The following is a 26,538-nucleotide window of genomic DNA, read 5'->3' as shown; positions in this document are numbered from 1 at the left end:
GCTTACTCAAAAGAAGTGGGTTCTGGTTCCTGTATCACTTTGACCATATAGGCATAGTGATTGGCTGTAAATCTATCATATTTCAGCCTATCCATAGAATACCTAGCTCTAGTAGACCTGCGCAAAGTAGGTTCACTCCCAGGTGCTCTCAAAACATCCTTGGTCTTTCTTACTCCAGGTGTAACAATAGAATGAATACCCAACTCATCATCAATGCTCTGTTCTGAGCCAGTGGATTTACCATCCACATAAGAGTGACCTGCATTCACATCAAACATGGACTGATCTACCTTCTCTTTTCCTTTTCGTCATACCTGAATACCACTATCTGCATTGCTTTGAGAAGATTCTCCTGATCTCAATCTGCCTGTCCATGGCGAAGAATGTGAACCATTGCTAGAGGATGCTCCAAGTCCACTAATATTTTGTGACTACTGCTGTGAATTCTGTGCAGCATTACCATTTTGTGCATCTACATCATCAATCACATTTACTGGTTTATACTAGCTACTCATCTCATCAAAGACAACATCTCTGCTCACTGTAAACTTACGAGTAGAAGGGTTATAGCATCTATACCCTTTCTGCTGCAGAGAGTAACCAATAAAGATGCACTTCTCAGCTTTTGGATCCAACTTGGATCTCAACTCATCTGGCACATGAACATAGGCAATGCAACAAAAAATCTTCAAATGAGAAATATCTGGTTTCCTACCAGTATATCTCTCCTATGGAGTCATCCCATGTATTGTTGCAGTGGGAGTCATGTTCATTATGTAGACTGCTGTAACAACTGCTTCAACCCAGTAAAAATCTGGCAAGTCTTTTTTGTTGAGCATGGCACGAGATACCTCTCCAATATGCCTGTTTTTCCTTTCTGCAATTCCATTTTGTTGTGGGTTATGACTACATGAATATTGCTACTTTATGCCATGCTCCTACAGGAACCTTGCAAACTCATTTGAGAGGTACTCTCCCCCTCCATCTGACCTTAGGCATTTTATTTGCAGGCCTATTTCTTTTTCAACCATAGCTTTAAGAGTTTTGAAATACCCAAAAACTTCACTTTTCTTTTTCATAAAATACACCCAAACTTTTTTACTATAGTCATCAATAAAAGTGACAAAATAATGACAGCCTCCAAGAGATGCAGCTTTAGTAGTCCACACATCAGAGTGGATTAATTCCAATGGCTTCTTACTCTCTTGAACATGTCTAGGAAATAGTTTCCTTGCCTGTTTTCCAAATTGACAGGCTTCACATACCTTATGCATTTCTGCAACCTTGAATTTAGGCAATCTTGCAACAATATTTTGGGCATGCATTGATTTAAGTCGTTGTACATTAACATGACCAATGCGTTTATGCCAGATATCAATATCTGCAACTACACCGGTCCCATGTCCAAACATTGCTGCACTCAATTCATGCATGTCTGCATCCAACGTAAACATTCTGCCATTCTTCTTTCCTTTTGCTATCAAGCAACCTTTATTTTTCATATCCTCAACAAAGCATCCATGAGGATTAAATCTGACCTGCAAGCCCTGCTCAACCATTTGACCAACAAAAACCAGATTCTTGGTGATATTCGAGACATGAAATACATCGGACAGGTATTTCTTTTTCCCATCCTGCATAGACAAAGGAATTTTTCCAATCTGCACAATAGGATGTGCAGTATCATCACCAGTCTTCACAAATCCTGGTTTTTCCATTTTTCTTGCATCCTCCATTCATTCTGCATGACCTATCATGTGGTTTGATGCACTTGAGTCAACATACCATACATCGTTGCTTTCTTCTGCACTTGTCACAGAATTATTCATGTGCTGCACCATAAACAAATGCTCATTTCTGTCATCACCCTGTCTACTAGAAGATGCATAATTCCCTTGTTGCAATTTTTCATTCATGATGTCATTCTGCTTTTTATAGTAGTCTTTAGCCATATGACCCGTTTTACCACAGTAGTAGCATTCAACATTACTGTTTGCATTTTGGCCTCTTTGCCATCCACCACGACCTCCTTGGCTCCCCCTGCCTCTAGAGTTACCACGTCCTCCTCCATAGGACTGGTTTTCTTGAGTTTGCTGCATATTCTGATTTCTACCACGGCCTCCAGATCGGCCTCCTCTACCTCTGCCTCTACCTCTTCCAGTATTTGAGTAGAAGACATCCTCTTTTGAAGTTCCTCCTGAAGAAGATGCACCACCATTTCTCTGCTCCTCAAAAATTAGAAGAGCAATCAACTCCTCAAAATCAGGAAATATTTCATGGACGGAAATGGATGTTCGGAACTGTGCATAATCCTTTTCTAGACCATTCAAGGTCACAGAAACTAAATCATCATCTTCCACTGGCGACCCAATGGAAGCAAGTGCATCTGCAATCTTCTTCACCTTCATGTGGTAGTCATTGATGCTCATATTTTCTCTTTGCACATTGTGCAACTCTTGCTTGAGCTACATTTTCTTGGCTTGCGTATTTGTGCTATACATTTTTGACAAAGTATCCCACGCCTCCTTTGGCGTACTTTCATCTTGAATATGCACAATCATAGAGTCTGAAATGCTGATAGACAGCCAGTACATAACTTTCCTGGCTCTCTCATGCTATGCTTTAAATACCTGCATTTGCTGTTGATTGGGAACATCAGGAAGAACTGGTTCTTCTTCATTTTCTGCAACGAATTCCCAATATCCTTTTCCCATAAGGAAATTCGTCATTCTAAACTTCCATGCTTGGAAGTTGTCTTGTCAAGCTTTTCAGTGACAATCTGTGAAAGAGAATCAGACGCCATTACAGAACACTGCAAAAATTTATGTCTCTCCAAAGAACACAGCTTCAGCCTCACAAGGGAAAATCAGCAAAACTGACGAAAGTGGTATTTGACCACACAGTCACTTCCTAGTGACGATTTTGCATCAACAGGCAACAAGGATGATTCTGTAACTCCCAATGTCTCTGCGCACAGGCATACGATGCAATTTGTACAGTAACTTTTCACCGACCTATAGAACAGTGGTCGCACAGCATAAAACTGGGCCTTTTCCTGAGTGCGTGCAGAAAACTTTCGCCTCCAAAACAAGCCCCGAAATGGCCTCTTGCTACACCGAGAAGGGCGTCTCAATCTGAGACAATGCACTCTTGCACTTTCCGGCTGTGCTACCTGCAGAGACTTGCTCCCAAAACAAAAAAATGGAAGCAACACTGGTCCTCTTACCAGAATACCACGAACTTGGTTTGCTTTCTTGAGCTCCTTACAATGAACAAGGCTCTAATACCATGTCAAGATTGTGGGAGAGAAGGAAGGAGTCTCACTTGTAGCTTTCTTGCTTGCACAATGGGGAAATACACACAAGGGTGGAGGCTGAAAACAGTGCTTGTGTTACACCCCCTCTCTCAATCAGATTTTGACTATCATAAGTACAAGTAGGTTGATTGCCACGGCAGGTTACATCGATGAAGCCTGGATTATATATTATATTTTGATGGAGCTTCTTGAGACTTTGCTAAGCATGTGAGTATTAGGGTTTTCATTAAAGATCCCCATCATCAAGGGGTTTTATAAATTGAAGTGTATTTAGGTGAAAGGTGAGAAGGATCAAAGCTTGCACGGGAGAGTTATGGCAAGAGAGAGAGACTTACAATGTGGAAACTCCAACAGTCACAATGTGTGACTAGCCTTCCCTTTATTCATCTGTCACAAAAAGAATAAAGAATAAAGTGACGGTGACGGGCGCCCGCCGTTGCCTCTAGTGTGTAGGCGCGGGTGTTGTCAGTGTAGTAATACATAGGTGGCTAGGCAGAGGCACCTTTACCCCCAACAACCTCCCACTTAAAGGTGAATCTGCCCCAGTGAGGAGTAAAAAAAAAAAGAAAAGATAATACATGTACGCATGTACAATAGTATGAGGAAAGACATCATCTCATCCCATGCCCATCAATCTCCCGAGGAAGGCAAAGAGCTCCGTAGAGAGGCTTTTGGTGAGTAGATCTGGAGGATTTTGGTCAGTTGAGATCTTGACAAGGTCAACTGACTTGTCCTCAATGACCCCACATATGAAATGATACCTCACCTCAATGTGTTTCTTCTTTGCATGGAAGATCAAATTCTTGACTAACTAAATAGCACTCATAGAATCCAAATATAGTGTAGGGATAGCATCAATACCAATATCATGAATCAAATGGCCTAACCATATAGTCTCCTTGCAAGTCTCAATGGTTGGCTGCAACATACTCGGTCTCAATGGCGGAAAGAGCCATATACTTTTGCACCCTGGACATCCAAGAGACAGCACCTCCAACATAGGTAAACACATAGCCAGGAGTGGACTTCCTACTATCTGCATGTCCTACATAATCAGAGTCAGTATACCCCACGACTCCTATATCCTAGCTACTGTAGCATATGCACATATCTACAGTGCCCTTCATGTACCTCATGATACCCTTCATGGCATCCCAATGTTTCTAGCCAAGTGTAGCCATATAGCATGCCACAACACCAATTGCAAAGGCAATATCTAGATGAGTGGCTATCATGGCATACATAAGACTGCCCACTACGAATACATAGGAAATATTGGCCATCTTTGCCCTCTGCTCATTTTTCTGCAGACAATCGGCCTATGATACCTTCACATAAGAAGGCAATGGACAATTAATAGGCTTCACATCCTGCATGCAAAAAAGCTCAAGGACTTTATGAATGTACTTCCTCTGACAAGTACTAGAGTCCCTGATGCATGTCACATCTAATACACATATCAAGTATGTGAGAGGCATGTCCCAGATCTTTCATCTCAAAGCTCTTCTTGAGCTGAGTCTTAAGAGCATCTAGCTCATCATGAGCTTTCCCTACTAATAGCATGTCATCCACATAGAATACCAAAATAAGCAAAGAATCCATTACGAGCTTTCTTCATGTAGAAGCACGGATCCATAGCACTATGGTTGTAGCCCTGTGACTGCATAAAAGCATCAAAATTATGGTACCATTCCCTAGGTGCTTGCTTCAAGCCATAAAGACTTTTCTTCAACCTACACACTAGGTGCTCATTGCCAGGCTCTGCAAAGCCCTTAGGCTGCTCCATGTAAATCTCATAATGCAAATCCCTATGTAAAATGGCCATCTTGACATCCATGTGATACAAGTCCAAGTCAAGCTGCATGACTAAGGCCAAAACCAAGCGAAGGGTGATCATCTTAACCACAAGAGAAAATACTTCATCAAAGTGAACTCCATGCTTCTGTTTAAAACCCTTAGCAACAAGTCTTGCCTTATAAGCCGGCTTGGGGTGTCCAGGGGTACTCTTCAACTTGTACACCCATTTGCATGGCAGAACCTTCTTGCCACTAGGCAAGGAAACCAAATCCCAAGTCTCATTCTTATGCAAGGAGTCTATTTCAAACTGCATAGCCCTCTTGAGGAGTGACTATCATCCCTGCACATAGTCTCATCATAAGTGAAAGGCTCTCATATATCTGTAACCAAGACATAATGCATCGAGGACTGAAATCTATCAAGGGGACATCTATCTCTAGTAGAATGCTACAATACATGCTTTGATGCCTATCCAATATTCTACCCAACACCCTAGCCATGAGTACATGCTGCTGCTGCAGGCTATCTAGCTGGCTGTATGGGAGCTCGTGGCTCCTCTTGAAATATAACCTTGCGTATCTCCACTATCTTCTCAGGCTACCTATGCATCTTGTCTTCATGGAAGGCTACATCATGGCTGAAGATGATTTTCCACGCTTGCGGATCCCATAGATGGTAACCCATCTCTCTTGCATCTCTATAGCCAAGAAATATGCATTTAACACTCTTAGGATCCAACTTGTTACGCTTATCCTTGGGCACATGGCAAAATGCCTCACATCCAAAGACACGTAAATGTGCATAAGAGAGAGGCTTTCCTATCCATACCTCTACAACCTAGAAATCAATGGCACTATAGGGCGATCTATTAATGATATGCACAGCAGTTGTAACTACCTCAGTCCAAAAGTGCTAGGGTAGGCCTGCATGGATAAGCATATTGTGGACCCATATTGTGAACCCTCTCATGGATGGTCCTATTCATCCACTCAGCCTTACCATTCTACAGAGGGGTGTAGAAGACGGTCAATTAATGCTTGATACCCCTCTCATCACATAATTGCTCAAAAGCACGTGAGACATACTCACCCCCATTATCTGTCCTTAGGCATTTCAGCCTATGCCTAGGCTGGTTTTCTGCCAAAGCAAGCTATCTTTGAAAGACTACTAATACATCACACTTCTACTTTATGGGATAAGCCCATACTTTATGTGAAAAATCATCTATGAAAGTAACAAAATACTTCGCACCACCCATAGATTGACAGTGGATGGACTCATAGACATCAGAATGAACCAAAGCTAAGGACTCACTCATGTGTGACATACCAAACTTCTTATGCGTAGACCTAGTCTGCATGCCATAAAGACAATGATTACAAGAATCAAAATAAGAATAGTCAAGGAGACGGTAAGTACTACAAACCAGAAAGCATTTTCATTCTCTTAACAGACATGTGCCCCAAACGAGCATGCCAAAGAGATACATGAGATAAAGACCTCACAAACAAAGCATGATCAACTATAGATCCGGAAACAACTAAGGGGTAGAGGCTACTAGTCTTGGCACCTCTCGGAAACACAAGCCTGCCACAAGTAATTTTCCGTGAAGAGTCTCCAAAAGAAACATGGTATCCTACACCATCAAGCTGTCCAGTGGACATGAGACTGTGTGTCAATGCATGTACATGACATACATAATGCATAACAAAACTACTACCAGAAGAAACTGCAGCCTAACATCACCAATGTCAACAATCTCAAGAGATCTATCATCACCTAAGCGACTCTTCTTAATCTTTTCAATCTTGTGTGTAGATCACAGAGATGGGTGTGATAACCAATACCAAGCCGAAATGAGAGTTTTCTTAGATAAACTTGAAATGATTAGATATTAACTTGTAATCCACAAACATTCTGTGCCTAGACTATTGCCATATCTTCATAGGAAGGCTAAGGACACTTTTTTGATATATTAGAATGTTAACCTTAATACAATAATTTCTCCAATTCTTGTAAGATTTATTTTTGGGTCTAGAGTTAGCTAGGATTAGTATTCATGTTTGACATTAATAATAAGTAGATCCCCAAGTCCATGTGATCTACTGGATCATAATTATGGTAGAGGTGCCCTAGAATCCTAATGCTAGAGTGGGGTCCTCTTAACTCTCTCAAAAAGAACTAACTGGACTGGTGAATGATCTGGGAGAGTCTTACCAAGTAATGATGCCCAACAAGTGGCCTCTGTTGCAAGCAAAGTCATCCACATAGAACTAATCGATCCTAGAGAAAGTTCTACCTTGTGCTGCGTGTCTCCATGTGGATTTGCCAACTCTATTGTGAACCTTTTTGCATATTTTCTTCATTGTAGTAAAAAACTTTCAAGTTAGCAATTTTTTTCTAGGTTGCTCCTTAGCTGAGTTCAATTTGGAGTCACCATTTTGCATGTGTGGAAGAGAGAGAGAGAGAGAGAGAGATTTTGCACATGGGCAAGTTGAATTTGCAAGGACAAAATTTAGGACGGTTTGACTGATCTCTGAAACTGATAATTGATTATCTTGCAAATTGTGTTATAATTACACCATCATGGTAATTTGAATTCGCATGGATAAAATTAGAAGATATGTCTAGCAGGTTTCTCGACTTTAGATAATGATTGATGATTGTGCAACTTGTACTACATTTTGTCATGGCATGTCACTGACGTGCGAATGGCATGATCTAGATGAAAATCATTTTGCACAAGCAGGCAACCTGCTCAATTCATTCAAACAAGAACTGAGAGGCAAAACTGAACATACATTTGATCATGATCCTTTTGAGACTACATGTGGCAATTATCTTGCACATGCACATTGGATCCAGAGGACACTATATATTTTTGATTATGGTCTTTTCGGACCATCTGTGTTGCTTTTCCTGCACATGCACTCTGGACATCTTGGATGCCTGTACACACTTCTAGCTATTGGACGCACAGTAACCTTTTTACTCTCCTTTATGGTCTTTCTTACTCGAGTGCTGAACTCTTGCCATTCAATGGTCTTATTCTTAGCAAAAATAGCAGCTAAGCGCCGTTTATTAGGCCGGATAGTGGGGAGCAAGCCCCCACCATAATAAATTCTGTAACCAGAAACCAAAGAAGAAAACTGACTGCCTGAATCTGTCATTGCAAATGCATCTGCTGCAGCACACACAATAAAGTCGAGGGCGGCTAACTGCAGCAAAAGCACATGAAGTAATCTCTCAGGCATATGTACATATGGAGAACTACATGGGCTAGCACCTGATCTACATTTCTTTCAAAGTCAACCCGAGTTCTTGGGATGAGCTGTTGGATGCATACCTGGGATGAGCTGTTTATTAAGGGTCTCAATTCTTCAGGAGTTAGAAGGTCCTCCTTGGTTACTAGATTTGGGTAGAGGTAAGTGAGGGCAGCCATCCTTGCTGAGCTGCCATAAAATTCAGCTCCTGCCAAGTAAACACGGGTGGCTCTCTTGAATCCTAATGCTGCAAGCATCAAGACAGACTCCTCTGGCATTAGAGGGCATTTTCCATGCTTTCTCAATTCAACCGCTGTTGGTAATCTGCAAAGGTAGCAGTCGCAGTCAAAACATCGGGTCTGAGTAAAATACATGAAGATACTTTTGTGATCATTAAAAATTGACAACTGCACGTATGTCCCAAAGAAACTGAGAACTACAACAAACTGCCACAAAACATAGGCATTGGACCAGCATAGAGCCTAAGACGGGTGTCAATATTATTCATTTTGTGAGCCATTGCTTGGGTTTCACTGATGATGTGTGGTAACAGTCTTTGACTTCATATAATTTATCACACATCACACTCTCCACAGAGTGTTGGATTAAAACTCTAGAAGTTATAAGAAGATAGCCAAAAGCAAGCATCAAACAAGCCCATCTGGTTAACAAGTGCAAGCTCTTATGATTTTGATTGAATCTATAACTTCCAAGCGCTTCCCACCAAACAATGTTCATTGCATTCTGCCCCAAGTGCCTCAATCTGTCCCCAGGCATAAAAGCACTGGAAAAACCTACTGAAGATACTGTGCCCACCTCTTGCCAGTATGCACAGAACTGTTTTTCTTATAATATGGTACTTGGGTATCTTGAAACATCAGTTGAATCTGATGATATCCAACACACCCCAGAAAAAAAGGTGTGTTTTGCATTTGCTCCAGATTGCCTCTAAAAATCCCTGAGCTGAAGAAAGTCAACAGATGGTCGTGTGTAGTCAGATTTGACGATGTCAAGATCATCAGCATACTTTACTTCTCCATAAGATTGACACTGCATCTAACCAACCAATAGATTATCACCAATGAATATAAGGCCATGGATGAACACAGCAGTAAGATTTGACGATGTCAAGATCATCAGCATACTTTACTTCTCCACAAGTTTGACACTGCATCTAACCAACCAATAGATTATCACCAATGAGTATAAGGCCATGGGTGAACACAGCAGTAAGATAAATCTCACTCACCTGTTTCAGTTACTAGACATCGGACCAAAAAAAACAAGACAAGTTGCACTGTACTGTAGCACTAGATGGCACTACAGGGCAAGCTCACAAGAATGTTAATAGAGCATTCAACCACACAATGATTTGGCTGCCTTATTAGATTTATAATTCCCTTGGGTATTATGTACCAATCAAGAAATCTATAAATCTTCCAACTTCTGTCCCTGTCTGTCTCAGTGATATCTTACTACAGATGGGCAATAAAAACAGGAATAGAGTCAATTTTATGCATTATGTGCAGTTCCCAGCACTGCAGATAGCCTATGTTTACTGGTAGTGCAATACAGCTAGAACAGCCAAGTACCATTTTTGTAACAAGTGAAAATGCATTACATGCAGTTGAACTCCATGCAAAAGAAACAAAATTTCATTCACCAATTCAATGCACAGATTGTAAGTCTAAAGTAGGATCAAAATAAGATAATAAAATAAAATTTACCATAATTTGAACTGAAAAGGCATCAAACTTACTTTCCTTTCTTTTGGTAGGTCCAAAGTGTTGGAAAATGAATCTCCCTATATCGTTCTAATTCATGTCGCTCTATCTCCCCACCTCCAAAATCGCACATGGAGTAAGCAGCCATGTCAATCTCAAACCTTAGATGCAGCCCTAAATACCTGAATGTTCTTTTTCTCACATTGTGGAAAAGGCCTTTTGACTCCAAAATATTCTCTCCATTGTTCAAAGTATCCACAATCAGATGACTGATGACTTGAGTCTGTGTATGGTTGGCATAACCTGGTATATCTGGTTCATCCAACACAGGGCCCCATCTATTGCTTTGCTCCCTCATTCTTTGAATCAGCAAAGCTGCAATTTTTTGGATTTGTGGAGTGAACTTCAGAGCATGAAAGTTGCATTTGCACCTAAGCCTCTGCAAGCGAAAGAAAAAGACAAAAAGCTAATTTAGCACCTTCCCTTGCAACACTGAAGAACCTAGTTGGTGCAAGTTCAAAGAGGATCACCTTTAATATACTTGAGGAAACAATTTGGAGAAGAATGGCTACATAAGAACCCCAAGGATAAACTGTAGCAAGTTTGATACCGATGAAATAAAAGACTTAGAGCAAGACATACATATGCTCTCAATAGAGGATTAAGGTTGTGGCCCATTGGATCCTCTAGGGTTGTGACTGATTGTGACAGTTTTGGAATTGAGACCCGGACCTTGAGACACGAATGATGGATGGCTGAAGATATAGAGCATAGAGGAAGCAGCCTATAATAAACTAGAGTGGGACACTTGGGAGTGGGTTTGGAGAGATCCATTTGTAAAGACACCAAAGGATGTCCCCCTTATTTGGATACACCGCTATATTGGGGAGGAGGGTCTAGATGAGTAGGATCAAAGTGGTGTGGGTGGGAACTCAGCATTGGACTGCACAGTTGAATCTGTTATCATAATAGAGGATAATTCAGCCCCCATCATCTAGAGGCCTAGGACATCTCCCTTTCATGGAGGTGACGGGGATTTGACTTTGCATTTCTACAGAACAAGGGGGTGGGCTAATCCCGAATTTGAATCAGGTGGGACTTGAATTTTCATTGCGTTATCTTACAGGCATTGATGAAACTTATATCTATCTCCCTACCTTGCTGTTTTTTGGAGGATATTGGAGGATTGCTTTAAACACAGAAAAAATTCACTCTTTCTAGAATCTGTGGTTAGTAGCACACAAGATGGTACTTGGCTTGGTTATGGCCCTTGCATTAGATGCATGACAATGAGAAACTAGGACAAATTTGTAAAAATAGGAGTTCCTGCTGTTTTTTTTCCCCTGACTAGTCAGCTTTGATTTGTCAATTTTGACTGAACAACTCTTACTGGATAAGTTGGGGCAAGGGGGTAAAGAAGAGATAGGGAATGTGGGACATAGAAACTCTCTAGAACCCCTCCACATTTAATGAAACTTAGTAATTTACTGTTTTTGGGCTGGTTTAAAGAGCTAATCAGTGGGTAACAAATTTTCAGCTCAACACCCCTTCTCAGGCTCAAAACTGGAACCAAGAAGGGATTGGAAGAAAAGCTCAAGCCTAGCTTTACCCCAAGGCATTCCACCCCAAAGCTGTGAGGGCATTAGACAAAGGATGCACATTGGCTAACCAATGGCCTATCAAGACTACAGAGGCAATGATTATCTTACCAAGGGAGTCCAAATAGTGACCCTAGACAGAACATGGCATTGGACAAAGGGTGCTTGTTAGCTGCCATGTGGCCTACCAAGTCCTGCAAAGGCAGATGGAATTGCATCAAACTTTGTTTTTTTGGGTGGGAGAATAGATGGTTTGCGGCTTGTCAAGTAACTGTGCCTGGTGGGAAGCATGAAAAGGGATGGTTAGATCCAACACATCACAAAACAAACGAGCTAACCCAACCACTCGAGGGTTTCAATGATAAGGGAGAGGGTAATGAAGGATGGTGAGGTGATGGTAAGGTGGTGAAGAACCACCCGTGGAGACAACTCAAGATTTGCCTAGGGATACTTTGCACAATGTGATGCATAGAGTAATGCTACATAATGAGAATGTGCATGCAACAAGTGCCACTTGGACAGTGTCTCTCGTGGGGAAATGATTCACTTGCCTAAGCATCCTTTACAAGGATGATACAATCATGCACTGCAAAGAAGAAGGGGGTTGGGGGGGGGCGAGATGGAGGGAGGGGGACACAGATATTGAAGACAAGTGCTAAAACCTATAGAACACCATGGAAGGGTAGGAACCCCCTCTCAACCTTGGATGTGGATGTCAAAGGAGGAAGAGGAGCCTAATGTCGGTCTTCTTGTTGTGTTGAGAACCATGATAATGAAGATGAGGATGAAGCACTCCCATCGGAAGAGCAAGGTAGAAGACACTACCATGATAGTATTAAGAGAGATGTTGCATGATCTGCCTCAAGAGGGAAAGCCTCTATGCTAGTAGAAGAGCAAATCTCCTAGGAAGATGAAACAATAAAATGAACGGTGCAAAACACAGGTTAGAAGTGAGATGCTTCAAAGAAAAGTAAAACAGAAAAGTAAATCTAAATATGAATTATGTGCAATGAATGTGTGCATGTATGAGTAAATGCAACAAAAGACTAACGAAAGAAAACCAAAGGATGTGGCCACCATCACATTCTTCCATCAGCAGGTCTCTGCCAATGAAACACATGACGAGGTGGGGAAGGGTGCCTAGGGTGGGGCACAATAGGAGACCCTGAATGGATACAAAGAGTACAACGGGTGAGAAATGAGCATACCAATCAACTAATCCTTTTAGGGGTACTGAAAGAATCAAGATATGGGCTACTGAGGCTGTCCATGTGCCATATGTCTAGTACCAATTGTGCTAGAAGGAGCAGATGGGGCAGCAGCAAGAGGCATAGCCCCACTAAAGTATCTAGTAGAAGTGGATACAATTGGAGCAATTTATTGTGGTTTTCGAGGTGGGAGACCTTGGGCCTTGGTACGACACTCCTCATCCACATGGCCTAATCTTTGGCAGCAGTGTGTGCAAAACTTGTTCCTTTTAGGAAGAAGTTGCTAGATGGGTTTAGTTTCTTTGTTTCCGTTTGAGGAAGGGGTGTCACCCTTGTTTGAAGTTGCCTTTGCATCCTGAGAATTCCTGTTATCTCCATTTTTCCCTTGTGAAGAAGAGGCAACCAGACCCCTTTTTGAATAAAAATGTGGGGAGGTCTTCTCGTGCACTTGATCATGCAGCCTTGCATAATGCAAGAACCGATATTCAGACTCATAGAAGGTTGGCAACTGGAGCAATGAGATGATGTGTTGGATGAAGTAGAAGTACTTTTTAGGAAGCTTGTTAAAAAAGAAGGTGACTTGATCGCCATCTGACTTCGATGAGCTAGTAGTGGCAAACTTAGTGAAAGTAATCACCGACATTCAGTCAAATTGACTTTCAAAATCATCCCCTTCCTTAATGGAAAACTCTTGAAGCTCAAAGTTAAGATTGGTACAATGAGTGCAATCTCACGCCACATAGCAGTTGATAAGATGACTCCAACACTCAAATGTGAGGGAAAAATGCTGTAATTGAGAGTGGAACGCAAGAAGCAACCCCTACATTGTGGGCTCTCCTTGATGGATGTGATCATGGTGACTTAATGGAGGGTCTAGCATAGGCTTTAGAAAAACGACAAGGTCCCAAAGGCCCCGAGATTCAAGCACTTGTTGCATGAAATTCAACAAAGTGGTGAAATTTGTGTTAGAATATCAGAGTAGCAACATGGAAATGTGTCATAAGAGGGAGAATTGAGCTCAACGTACAAGAACAAAATCTTGCTTACTAAGTTGCTTATAAAGTACAACTAGTACACTCTCTCATCTACATTGAGAGTAACCCTTGGCCATGTATATATAGCCTTGATGGAGCTAGAGTTAGGGTTTCCCCTGTCCTCTAGTCCATTCACACCTCACCTTCCCTCGTGCACCCTTGCTTACACAGGGTTCCCATGCTATACTTCTAACACCCCCCCTCAATGCCAAGGTGGCATTGGATTACACAACATGTAAATGATTCCGCCTTGCAATGAATCAATGGGATGCCTTTATAAAGTAGGCTACAAGGATGTTTATGGAAAGATGATACAACAGATACTAAAAATGGCGGTCATCAGGTGCTTTGGAGACATAGTTGGGCTTCGATTCTTTTGGTGCTTCAAGGAAGTTAGGACATTTACTGGTGATATGTTCTGTTTGCTTACATTTGTTGCACTTCATCTTGTTGGATATTTTTTCCAGCAATTGCTTACAATATGTCCCTTTTATTGCAAAAGGAACATTTAGTAAAAACAATATGGACTGAGAGTTGATCATGGGTTGTTGAGGACCAAGGTAGGTGCTAAGCTAGTGCTGCCTTCCTTTTGATTTCTTTTCTTCTCATCCAAACAAGATTAAATGACACCTTCAAGTGTAGGATTTGGTACATTTGTTAGAGTAGTTGCAAGAGTTGGAAAAACGTTTCTTACAGCTTTTAAAAGTATTGCAATGGCATCTTCTTCAGCCAACTAGAGCTTAGACTGAAGCTAATTGGGCCATCAGTCCCTTCATGTGGAAATTGAACTTTTCCAAGTCTTCTCCTTGCTTGTATTCCAAGCTGAAAAACTCATTTTGAGGAAGATTTTGGAATTCTTTGCTCTTGCACTATACAATTTCTTGAGCTCATCCCACTTCTCCTTTTACAGTTGCAAGTTGACCAATATGGTGGATTAAGAATTCATCCAGGTGCAACATTTTTATGGCTTGGGATCTTTCATCATCTTCTCCATCTATAGGGTTGGATGGGTCAATGACTTTGGGGTTAAGGCAGTTATCATTGCCGTACACTTGATTAACCAATCCCCTTGCACTACTATTGATTGCCAGGTTGTAGAGGAGGTATGGATTGGGAAACCTCCATCCTATGCTCATTTGCACATCTTTGGTTGTCATGCATTTTGCCATGTTCCCAAGGATAATCACAATGAGCTAGATTCTAAGTCCATGAAATGCATTTTTCTTGGTCATGGGGATGTAGGTGAGATGGGCTATCGCCTATGGGATCTGCAAGCTCGCAAGGTTATCCTCAGCCATAATGTCGTTTTCCATGAGGAAAAGATGCATAAGCAGCCTAAGTAGGTGGTTGAAATACATAGAGTGATCTTTTAGGAGGAGCCTTCTGCTCCCATACAGCCAGATAGACATCCTGTAATAGCTGATGCTCCAGTGGCCTAGGCCTCGGCTACTATGCAGGATCAGCTTGCTTTGAGATGCTCTAGCAAAACTAGAGGTCCCGCTAAGTACTTTACTCCCTCCATGGATTATGTTATGGTGACAGATGTAGGTGAGTCTCTCTCTTATGATGAGACCATACATAGAGATGATAGTCACTCATGGGACAAGGCTATACAGTTGGAGTTTGACTCCTTACATACTAACTATACGTGGGATTTGGTACTTTGCCTGGTGGCAAGAAGGAATTGCCATGCAAGTGGGTATACAAGATGAAAAGTGTCCCTGGACACCCCAAGTATGCTTATAAGGCTAGATTGGTAGCTACGGGTTTCAAGCAGGAATATGGTGTTGACTTTGATGAAGTCTTTTTTCCTATGGTCAAAATGATGACCCTATACTTGGTACTAGCATTGGTTTCTCAGCTAGATTTGGACCTTTATCAGATGGATGTAAAGACGGCTTTTCTACATGGAGACTTGTAGGATGAGATCTATATACAACAACCCAAGGGCTTTGAAGAAAAAGGAAGGGTGAAGAAAAAGGAAAGGAACACCAAGTGTGCAAATTGAGAAAGAGTCTTTATGGCCTTAAGCAAGCACCTAGGGAATGGTACAACAAGTTTGATGCTTTTATGCATTCATAGGGATATAACCGTAGTGCTATGGATCTGTATTTGTACACGAAGAAGGCTCATGATGACAGCCTTATGATTTTGATACTCTATATGGATAATATGCTTATTGTTAGGAGAGCTCATGATGGCCTAGATGCCTCGAAAACTTAGCTCAAGAAGAGCTTTGAGATGAAGGACATGAGACAGGTCTTGCATATTTTTTGGATATGCATCATGCACGATCGTTCTAAGGGGCTCTTTTATCTGTCACAAAAGAAGTATATCCAGGGAAAGTCCTTAAGCAATTTCATGTGCAAGATGGTAAGTCTATTGGTTGTCCTCTACCTTCTCATGTGAAGGTTAGCCGGGCCAATTTTCCACAGTCTAATGAGTAAAAGGCTGAGATGGCCAAGATCCATTATGCCTCTATCATAGGCAATTTGATGCATGCCATGATAGCCACTCGTCCTAATATAGCATTTGCAAAGGCAGTTGTAGCACACTACATGGCTACTTCTAGCAAACAACATTGGGATGCCGTTAAGGATATCATGAGGTACCTGAAGGGCACAACAACTATGTGCGTATGTTATGGTAGCCAAGATATAGTAGTTGTGGGGTACATTGACTCTGATTATGTAGGACATGCAGATAGTAGAAAGTTTATCTCTGGCTGTGTCTTCACCTTTGTCAGAGATGCTATTTCTTGGATGTCTAGGGTGTAGAAATGCACAGCCTTGTCTACTATTGAGGCCCAATATGTTGTAATCACTGAGGCTTGCAAGGAAGCTCTCTAGTTAGGTCATCTGGTAGTAGACCTTGGTATTATTGATGTGGTCTCTACATGCATTCAGATTCTATGAGTGCTATCTACTTAGCCAAGAATCCGGTCTTCCACACGAAGATGAAACACATTGAGATGCGTTACCACTTCATTAGAGAGGTCGTTAAGGATAGGTCTGTTGATCTTATCAAGATCTCAACTAACCAAAATCCTGTAGATCTGCTAAAAAAAGTCTCTCAACGGAGCATTTTTCCTTTCTTACAAAGTTGATGGGCGCTGGATGAGATGACGTCTTTTCTCATCTTATTGTACTTATATACATTTATACTTCGTCACTTTTTTCTTGTTCTCTCCTCACTAGGGACACATTCATCTTCAAGTGGGAGGTTGTTGGGGGTAAAGGCATCTTTGCCTAGCTGTCCGTGTATTACTATACTGATAGTACCTGTACACTTGTACACTGCAGGTGGCAGACGCCCATCACTGTCACTTCATTATTTATTCTTTCATTGACATTTGAATAAAGGGAAAGCCGGTCACACATTGTGACAATTGAAGTTCCCACTTCTTGTCTCTCTCTCTCTTGCTCTTGCTCCTTCCACCATAGCTCTTGCTTCTTCTAACATGCTTCCACTCCGGGCTCACTTCCTTTAGTAATGTCTCCACAAGAGGGAGAAGAGAGCTCAAAGTACAAGAACAAAAATTTACTTTCTCAATTGCTTATGGAGTACAACTAGTCCACTCTCTCATCTACATTGAGAGTGACCCTTGGCCATGTATATGTAGCCTTACTAGAGCTAGGATTAGGGTTTTCCTTATTCTCTAGTCCATTCACAACTCACTTACCCTCATGTACCCTTGCTTACACAAGTTCCCATGCTAACTTCTAACAAATTGACATGTTAAAACAAGTCTTATCCATAAAGGCATTCTTGGCCATTGAAATAGAAGTGGTAGTGCTAGGAGATGGATAAGGTGTGTAAGGGGGGATAGGGTAGGAGAGTGGAGCACACTTGGGACAGAATCCCAGAGTTTCCACTATGCATATGAGAAGTATGCACAATGGATCCAAATGGGGTATGGACTAATTGGGCATAGTCATAGTGACCACATGAGTAGCCAGCCCATGGAGGAGAGATAGGGACACATGAAGTAGAAAATGTTAATCCCTGCATAGGAGTAACCCAAGGAGTGTGTGATTGTGCACCATAAGCAAAGAATTGGAATTCCTATATTTGGAAGCTTGATGAATAGGGAGGTGAGTGACGAGGGATAGTGAGGGGGATGTCCATCATAGTTGTCCTAGGGTGAAAAGAAGTGCTCGCATGTGGGTATATGAAAGGCATTGTGTTAAAGGGTGGCATTCCCCCTAGCAATGTACCATGGTGCAAGGAGGTAGTGAAGTGAGGATAGATAGAATACGAGGTGGAGAAAGAGAGAGTGCTAGGAGCAGACAAGGAGGATCCAACTCCTAATGTGCCGGATGCAGAAGTGAAGTGCAATCCTAGGTTTTGGAATGAAGAAGAGAGGAAATCAAAGTGTGGATCAAAATAGGGTGAGATGGGAGGGATTTGAGAAGATTGATCTACATGCTCAAATGAAATAAAAGATGTAGATATACCTATTGAAGGATGTCTACTTCGAGAGTCCCCTATATTGAAGTTTATATACCGAAAATCATCCAAATCCTACACACCAAAAGGAGAAATAGGAGAGGGTTTTGATTTCTACGACTCAAAAGGTGTCTGAGACATGAATCAATTATGCGTTGTTCGTGTATCTTGCAAAAACCAAGTCTCCACAATATCCGCAAGATACTATTTACAAGAACACCGGCTCTAGTAACATGTGAAGATATGCTAGGGTCTGCACTGAGGAAACACAGAAAGCACAACCACAACTGAAACACAAAGACTTCAATAGTGGCATGCAATACTCAAACCCTAAATGCAAAATGCAAAACACAAAACACAAACAGAGAAGAGAGAGAACTCTGAAGTGAATGAATGAATGTTGTAAATGAAGGAAAGAATGTACAAGATGCTCAGGGGTAGGTAGAGTTGTCCAATAGCTGGTGGCTCTCATGGAAGTGGGCTGAGGGAGGTGTCGATGTGTATCATCCACCGGAGACAGATCCTGAATGCAGTAACCACTAGTTGGAGAAGAGGCTAATGAAGAGAAGTGTTGAAAACATAAAAACAACCTAATGAAGATGATGGCAGCTGATCATTGGCAACAATGGGAGGCTAGGTGATAGCATAGACCATATAGCAGCAGTTGCTGGGGGCTGGACAGCTAGTGAAAGATGGTTGATGGAAATTTGCAAGACAAGGATGGGATTGATTGGTGGGAAAACTATCTATTCATAGACATGGAAGGATGCTCCCAAATTAGGGTTTTGCATGTGGAACATAGAACTCTCTAGAACTGCTGCGTGTTTAATGAAACTTTTGGCAATTTACTGTTTTGGGGCTGTTTTAAAGAGCTAATCAGTGGATAATGAATTTTTAGCTCAAAAAAAGGTGTTGCTTTGAGTAAATTCAGGATATTCCTTGCCGATAAAGGCAGTGAACTAAAAAAGTTCAATTAGACATACTTAAATTTTATTTTGGCCTGCAATTTTACCAACCTCTCCCTCTTCCTCTCCCCCCCCCCACCCCCCCTCCTGCCCTACCTGTCAAGATCATTGTATCCCATAGATTCTAGCCTTATCATGGTGTGTTATTTCAAAATATGCATGTGCCAATTGTATCCCATAGATTCTAATCTTATCATGGTTTTATGGATGTGTGAAGGCTACTTTAGAGCTGCTGAAGATACCTGTATGTTGAAAGGTATTGGATCAAAAGATAATCTGTGTCCAAACCCATAAAAATGTACTACACGATTACGCAAAAGTATTGGTAAAATATAGGTTTTATAGAAGGCTGTTTTTGCCTCTTTTGCAACATCCATGTCTGTGACCTGCAAACACTTCTACAAATAAAAGACAAGAACATACAACAAGAGCACATAACAAGAAATTGTGCATATTTTCAAATGCCATTGGAAAACACAAGAAAAACATTTGACCTGAGGCTGCATTTAATAATTGACTCTTACAAAGCTTCCAATCGCTTCAAGATCAAGTGAACGCAACTCTAGAGGAAGATCGCGAACAATTGTAATATCATTCTTCAGATAGTCAATAAAAAAGTCTTGTTGATAGATATCTCCAAATTGACTGCATGTGCACACTCAAATATCAGGTCACTCCCTCTCAGTCCCTCTACACACCCAATCTCTCTGTTTGTAAAGATTCATTTGTACATACAGGCACATGCACATGTAAGCATATGTACACAGATGGGTGTGTGTGACACGCATAGCATGCATGCACACACAGATTCTTGTCTTTTTCTTTCGCATTCCTTGTTTTGTTAGTTAATAACAGCGCTCAATTTAAGGTTGTTCATTTACCACTACAATCGACACAATGAAAAACATATGCATTCTATGATGTCATCCAAAAATCTGTAAGTGATTAGAAAATCTACATTGCAGAAATTCGCACAATTTAGTGTAATACAACAAAACTAGCTAGATAGATGAGATGATATCAATAACTCACCGAGCCATCATGTACGAGGGGTAATCCAGCTCCTACACAAGCCCGGTGGCCAAGGCATAGATAATACGGGGGTTAAGACAGCTCTTGCACATGCCCACCTATCCTAGAGGCCATCTTCCCCAAATAGTGAGTGACCCCTAGAACCATCGAGAGGACCTTAGGCCTTGGCCCAATCCACAACAAGCCATCTCTACCCAAAACTTCTTGAAATTTACAATATAAAAGTGATGTCAAGTGGAGGAATACAAGATCTTTAGTGGAAAAGAGATCAGATTCATTAGATGGTCAAATTGAAATTTCAACATAGGCTACTGGTGAAAGAAAACGGGTATGTTCTCATAAGTATGTTTTCATCAAACTGGGTCTTCCACCCATATCAAACATCATCATTTTACTATTGTACTGTCATGGCCCATTGCCTAGATTGAAATTGTCCCTATGTTAAACCAATTTTCATCAAGTCTACCACACGAGGAGAGGATCAAACATTAGTGGTCTCTCCAACCCATCTGTCCTAGGCCTAGGATCTGAACTATCAATAGCATAGTCCTTTGTCTCATCATGACACGTATGCAAAGACTAGAACCCATCAAGATGTCTTTGGCAAACATGATAGGAATGAGACAGTGAGGTGGGGCCCATCCCATAACTGGCATGGAATAGGAATGAGACAGTGAGGTGGGGCCCATCCCATAACTGGCATGGAAAGCATGATAGAGTGACAGTCTCAACATAAGCTATCACATGATAGGAATGAGACAGTGAGGTGGGGCCCATCCCATAACTGGCATGGAAAGCATGATAGAAGCGACAGTCTCAACATAAGCTATCACATGCATAGTATACCCCTTCTTGAGTCATCCAACATGCAAAGTGGTGTGTGAACATGTATGGTATCCTCTACATTGACCTCAACTTGGTACTTGCCTTCATATTCAACACAAGGTAGGTGGGGCTTTCATCAAATGGTCATTCTGTTGGTTTTAGGGACTGCAATGAATATCACGTCTCAGCATGGTTCTTTATAGTGATAAGCTTGCCTTGCATGATGACTATCATGATCGAACCATAGGTTGGAGCATCTCTTCACGCTTCTCATTATGAATATACATCATAAGCATGTCATACGTCATAAGCATTGTCACCTCTACCTGGGGTAGCATTCATGCCATCCATCTTGTGGCCCTCCCTTGGATTAATAACGATGTCATCCATTCAAGAGTAGTATACCTATACTATTCAAGAGTGGTATACATGCTTGTGAAGGGACATAGGTGCTGTCCATGATTTACTGCATGTGCAGAATGAGTATCCACCTTCCTTTACAACAAGACTCCTCAAGATCCGCACATGATGTCCAAGCTACAAATGGCTCCCAAATGAACCAATGAGTGGTTGTTAATCACTTAGTGATGTTTGTCTTGATTTATTGGAACCATCAAGTGGAAGTAGGGCTGCCTTCTTTTTTTTCCTTGGGATCTTTTGCATACCCCCAAATGTGAGAAAGTTGAATCAAGGTGGGATAACCTGGGGTGAAGTGTAAAATTTCTGGTGGCTCGCAGCCCCACAGTAACTTAGACTATAATTCAGAAAAGTTAAAAAATCCTCAGAAATTGGACCTTCTATCACACCAACGGTGCATTGCAAGCAAGATTGAGAATAAACTAACACGAGATAATTGGTTTTCTCACAAACCTTGATTCCAATATAGACTAGGGAGTTGCTTGGGCTTAAGATCACCTGCCCAGCAATTTTTAACTATGATTGCCTCTATCCAGAGCAAGTATGCCTTGAAGGCTTCTTCTTCAGAAGGGCTTTCAAAAATGTTGACCACACCTTGGCAGAGATTGGAGGCCCTCATTGAGATGGAAAGAACAGTTTTAGTACTTATTGCTAGAAATCTAGTCACATTGATGATCAACGTCAATCAAAGGTCAAGGGTAACCCACATCATCTCAAAATGCCACGTCTAATCTAACTTTATCCCCATCCAACTATGGTAATACTATTCCATAGAGGCTGAGAAGGGGTCCTGAGTCCAATCCTAAAAATCTATCCCAAGGAGGTCACAACATTTCTCCATTTGAAACCAGCCTTCAGATAACTAAAGGGTACTACAATGCTAACTTAGTAAGCACAAACAATGTTACTTAGTAAGCTCAAACAAAATACTCATAGAATGGGATTTAGAATGCTCCTAAGGCACAAACACCAATTGGCCCCAACTCTGGCACCCCTTGCGACATTTCTTTAGATTATGGAGAAAGATGACATTTTTGCATGCAAATCACTAGTCCAATACAGATTTTTTCTATAGATTGACTTCTATGGATAGCCAATAACCTTCAAACCATCACAATTGGAGTCGATACAAACTCTAGGTACCCTTAACGGCTCATCCCTTAAGCCAGCCTGCTAGCCCTAAAACTGCAGCAGCAACTAGCCACTGAATTGGTTCCAATCCTCAATGCATCCACATAGAACTCCATCCAATTATGCCCTAATGCATTTGCCCACATTTGCTCTTGCCAATATTGGCTTTTGAAAAAATTGTCCCAATTCCACTCTAAGATGTGCCAACATGTGTTTCATTGCTGAATAGATCCATAGCGATGAATGCCTGTCCATGAAAAGTTCCGCATATCCAAACACTCCTGTATATCCACATGCAACAACCTATTCGGCATGCTCTGATCTGCCTTGCCCTGCTGAAACCCTCATTCAGCCATAAATCAAAAAATTCGAATTCAGCACTGATCAACAAGCTCTTGGGCAGCAAAAGAGAGAACTCAATGCAAACAGTTGCACGGATGCTTTGGCGGACCACCTTCATGCTGATCCAGCTTGTTCTATTGCCATAAAATTTGATACCTCCTGCTCCAGACAGCAAATCAATGGAGGAGATAATGGGTCCAAGCTGATTCAGGTGGAGAAATGGCTGCATACAGCTAGCACGATGCTGTCCCATGCTCTCTTGGACTTCTCTCAGCATGGCTCCAAGCTTGCATGCCAGAATGAGAGATGAAGAGAAAGATTGGTGAGTTACACTTGCCCCAAAAACCATGCAAAAATATCCCATGTTCTTGCCTTCTTAGAAAATTTTGGAATTGCCAAAACTTTCATTGCAAACTTGTTCGGGGGTTCTCCAGCCATCTCAATCTGAGAAGTGCTGTGTTTCCATCTCTCCAGAGCTGATGACCTGACCAGGTGCTCCATTTTCACACCCCACCAGCAGGCGACCTATTTTCCAGCCTCCATAGGCTCATTAGTGCTGCTTTTTACTGCTGGACTCCATAGGCTCTCTACTCCAACTGACCCTCAGCTGCTGCATGACATCACTCTCAACTCCAATCTGCTTCATCTATATTTGGTGATATTGCTACACTTGGGAACCTGCATTTCCCTGATGATGTATCCTATGCTGTGTTTTTTCGACATATGTTGGTGACATTCAGGCCGTGTATCATTCTTCATGGGGTGTGTCATTATGCCTTTGTGTTGCTTATGCTGGCATGTCATCTCACTCTGCATCAAGGACCTTGCGACTTAGCAATCATATCTTGTCAAGCCCATTTATGTCATGGTTATAAGAGTAAAATAAGCAATGTGAAGCCTGCTTACGTCAGAGATTGGAGACCCCATGAGAACCCATACTTGGGTCCTGTGTAAGACTGCAGTGGGATATCTTGGATGCCATGGTTATAAGAACAAAACAATCAAAGGATGATGCTTTCAATGGAGGACCTAGCGGATTACTGATCATGTCTTATTGAGCCCCTTTATGCCATGGCTATAAGAGCAAATAAGTAGAGATCATTTGCCACTTGGTGCCCTTTGGAGATGTTCACTTTGCTCAGAACTAATTATAAGATCTTGCAAAGGTAAGTAGTCTTGAGCGAGACCCCCTAGTATAAGTCCTCATCAAGTCTCCAGCCACTCTCAACAACCAAGACCAAGAACAACAAATCTGAGCAAAACAAGAATTATTCTATGGAGCCATAAGAAGACTATTGCCCAAATTGGATCTTTCCAAACAATCCTATTCGACAAAATTTGTCACAATAGGTCTCTCTACAATAACCTAATCCTTAATTTGCCTGCCCGTCGCGCTGCTGCCCCGCCCCGCCATCGCGCCAGCTCTGCCCCCCATCCCCCTGCCTTGCTCCCCCTGTGGCACACTGTCCCCACCTTGCTCCCCCTCGTGGCGTGCCTGCGCCGGCCCCCCCCCCCCCCCCCCCGCGCTGCCCCTACCTCCTCCGCCTAGCGGCCCCGTCCAGCAGACCCACCACCCACGCTGTGCCTATCGTGAGCTGGCCATCTGTGGCGTCCAGCGCCTCCCCCACCATCCTCCAATTGCTCCCTCCATCTGCAGCAACATCCCCCCCCTCCGGTAGCAAAGCAACGTGATTGGTAGGTTCTCGACACGGACGCGCAATGGAAACTTCTGGTCAGACGCCGGTGCATTCTGTGAGTGCCCCCCAGTCAAACACCTTGCGCATCGTCCTCTCTGAGGAACAGTTCTTAGCAATCCACGCCACATAGCTGGAGCTGAAAGAAACAGTGATCTTTGGTCAGATCGTAGGACACTCCCCATCTAGGGCCAACTTCGGGATTGGCTTCAATCCACGTTGCACATTGGCATAGCGCAGATTGCGGAGGCAGTTCTCATGGGTCAAGGGATCTTCATGGTTCGACTCACCTCTATGGATGCAACTCGTGAGCTAGTGGATAGCTCACCCTATGCCTCCACGAAGGGGGTCATTTACATGGTTCCCTAGTACAATGGCTTTACAGTAGAGGCATTCGCGCTCCATAACACGTTTCTTAGACATCCGGTCACCTTACTTTTCCCCGGACTGGTAGTAGAGTATCGCCAGTTAGTGGAGGACTTTGGATGTCTCATCGGCAGAGTTCTTCATCCCTCCTTCACAGATGCAATGACAGCCACAGGAGTCCCAAAGGTACGGGTGGCTGTGAAAGATACAAAGGACATACCAAAGTTTCTTGAGATTGTGGCAGTCAAACACTTCTTTAGGCAACAGGTTATTGTGACTGGGCAGCCAGGGCAATGCCTGCGATGCCATGAATTTGGGTATCAGGCAACAGATTGCACGTGCTTCGGAGCCAAGGCGGCTCCGCCGATAGGCCTACAGGTGGACGTTGACGGTTTTACACGGGTCCAGAGACGACAGAGAGGGAGATGGCACGGGGGGGGGGGGGGGGGGCAATCAGCCCCTTAGACACAGCCACAACAGCAGGGAGCAGGAGGGCGAGCAACGGACCCTCGACAGAGCACCCCGCAGCCCCCCCTGCTCGTTCCACCCAACAGGACCACAAACTTGCACATCTACCACCCATGGAGGCGTCACAAGCTACCTCACCCGAGATCCAATAGCACCCCCCCCCGCCCCGACCCTAGCCCATAGCCCCCCCCCCTTCCAGGGCCACTGCCCCCCCACACCCGCCTCATACCTCCGACCATCCTACCATCTCCCCGCCAATCAGTCCCCCTGATCCTCACCCAGTATAGGTGACCCCCCTGCCCATCCCTCCCTTCCCACAGGAGGTGATGAGCCCCATACGCCTACATCCTCCCCTCACCAACAGTCTAGCCCCCCCCTCCCCACACAGCCACCAACTCATCTGTCCTTGTCGCCCGTCACACTTTCCTGAGATAGCTGCTACCACAGGAGTTCTTTCCCAGTGGTCCATGGTCCTACTTGAGAGTTGCGGAGCGCGGAGAGTCTCCACTACCTCTGGAGGTGGGGATCTTCATGGTACGCAAGTCAAGGAGTAGTAAGGTCCATTTACTAGCACCATCGGATGGACCAAACTATGCTTTCTTCCTTGAGACCTCTCACTCAAGAGACTGGATGATGACACAGATAGAGGAGGTGAAGGTCAGGTGGCAGACCACATCTCCCAGTGGATGGGAGGAGGACTAGCACTCTTCTCCCAGCAGTGGCTAGGTTGCATGATGGACATTAACTAGTGGGCTGGTGCTAAGGTCCCACATCTGAGCATTATCTTTCGAGCCTCTCCACAGTGGAGAGCACCGATGCATGTGATCGAGGGGCCCCTGGCACAGGCTATCCGTTTCTACTAGTGTACAGAGTCACGCCTTTTAGCCTAGCTGATAGATGCCCTAGTGG

The 26,538-nt window shown here is 42.8% G+C and overlaps 1 protein-coding gene across 6 annotated transcripts in view; it reads right to left on the bottom strand.

Moving 5' to 3' along the window:
• Positions 1–7,628: 7,628 nt before the first annotated feature.
• Positions 7,629–26,538, bottom strand: part of LOC148010735 (O-fucosyltransferase 15-like) — a 37,173-nt gene continuing 18,263 nt past the window's right edge. For 2 of the 6 annotated variants that reach the window (XM_087672243.1, XM_087672245.1), the window contains 5 exons: positions 19,879–19,999; positions 19,597–19,740; positions 10,136–10,539; positions 8,460–8,700; positions 7,629–8,331 (listed from right to left, as the gene is read on the bottom strand). In XM_087672243.1, the coding sequence (XP_087528369.1) occupies positions 7,999–8,331; positions 8,460–8,700; positions 10,136–10,539; positions 19,597–19,740; positions 19,879–19,999 (1,243 nt within the window). In that variant the 3' untranslated portion in view covers positions 7,629–7,998. Of the gene's footprint in view, positions 8,332–8,459; positions 8,701–8,758; positions 9,340–9,375; positions 9,551–10,135; positions 10,540–19,596; positions 19,741–19,878; positions 20,000–26,538 lie in introns of those variants that run through there. The other 4 variants (XR_015689605.1, XR_015689604.1, XM_087672244.1 and 1 more) reach the window with 4 other exon arrangements.

This window comes from Lygodium microphyllum, chromosome 29 (assembly GCF_053477565.2).
Source record: "Lygodium microphyllum isolate KBCC chromosome 29, Lygodium_microphyllum_v1.1.10, whole genome shotgun sequence".
NCBI classification, from domain to species: Eukaryota; Viridiplantae; Streptophyta; class Polypodiopsida; order Schizaeales; family Lygodiaceae; genus Lygodium; species Lygodium microphyllum.
The sequence above is the reverse complement of the archived record's forward strand: the minus strand, read 5'-3'. Positions and strand labels throughout refer to the sequence as shown.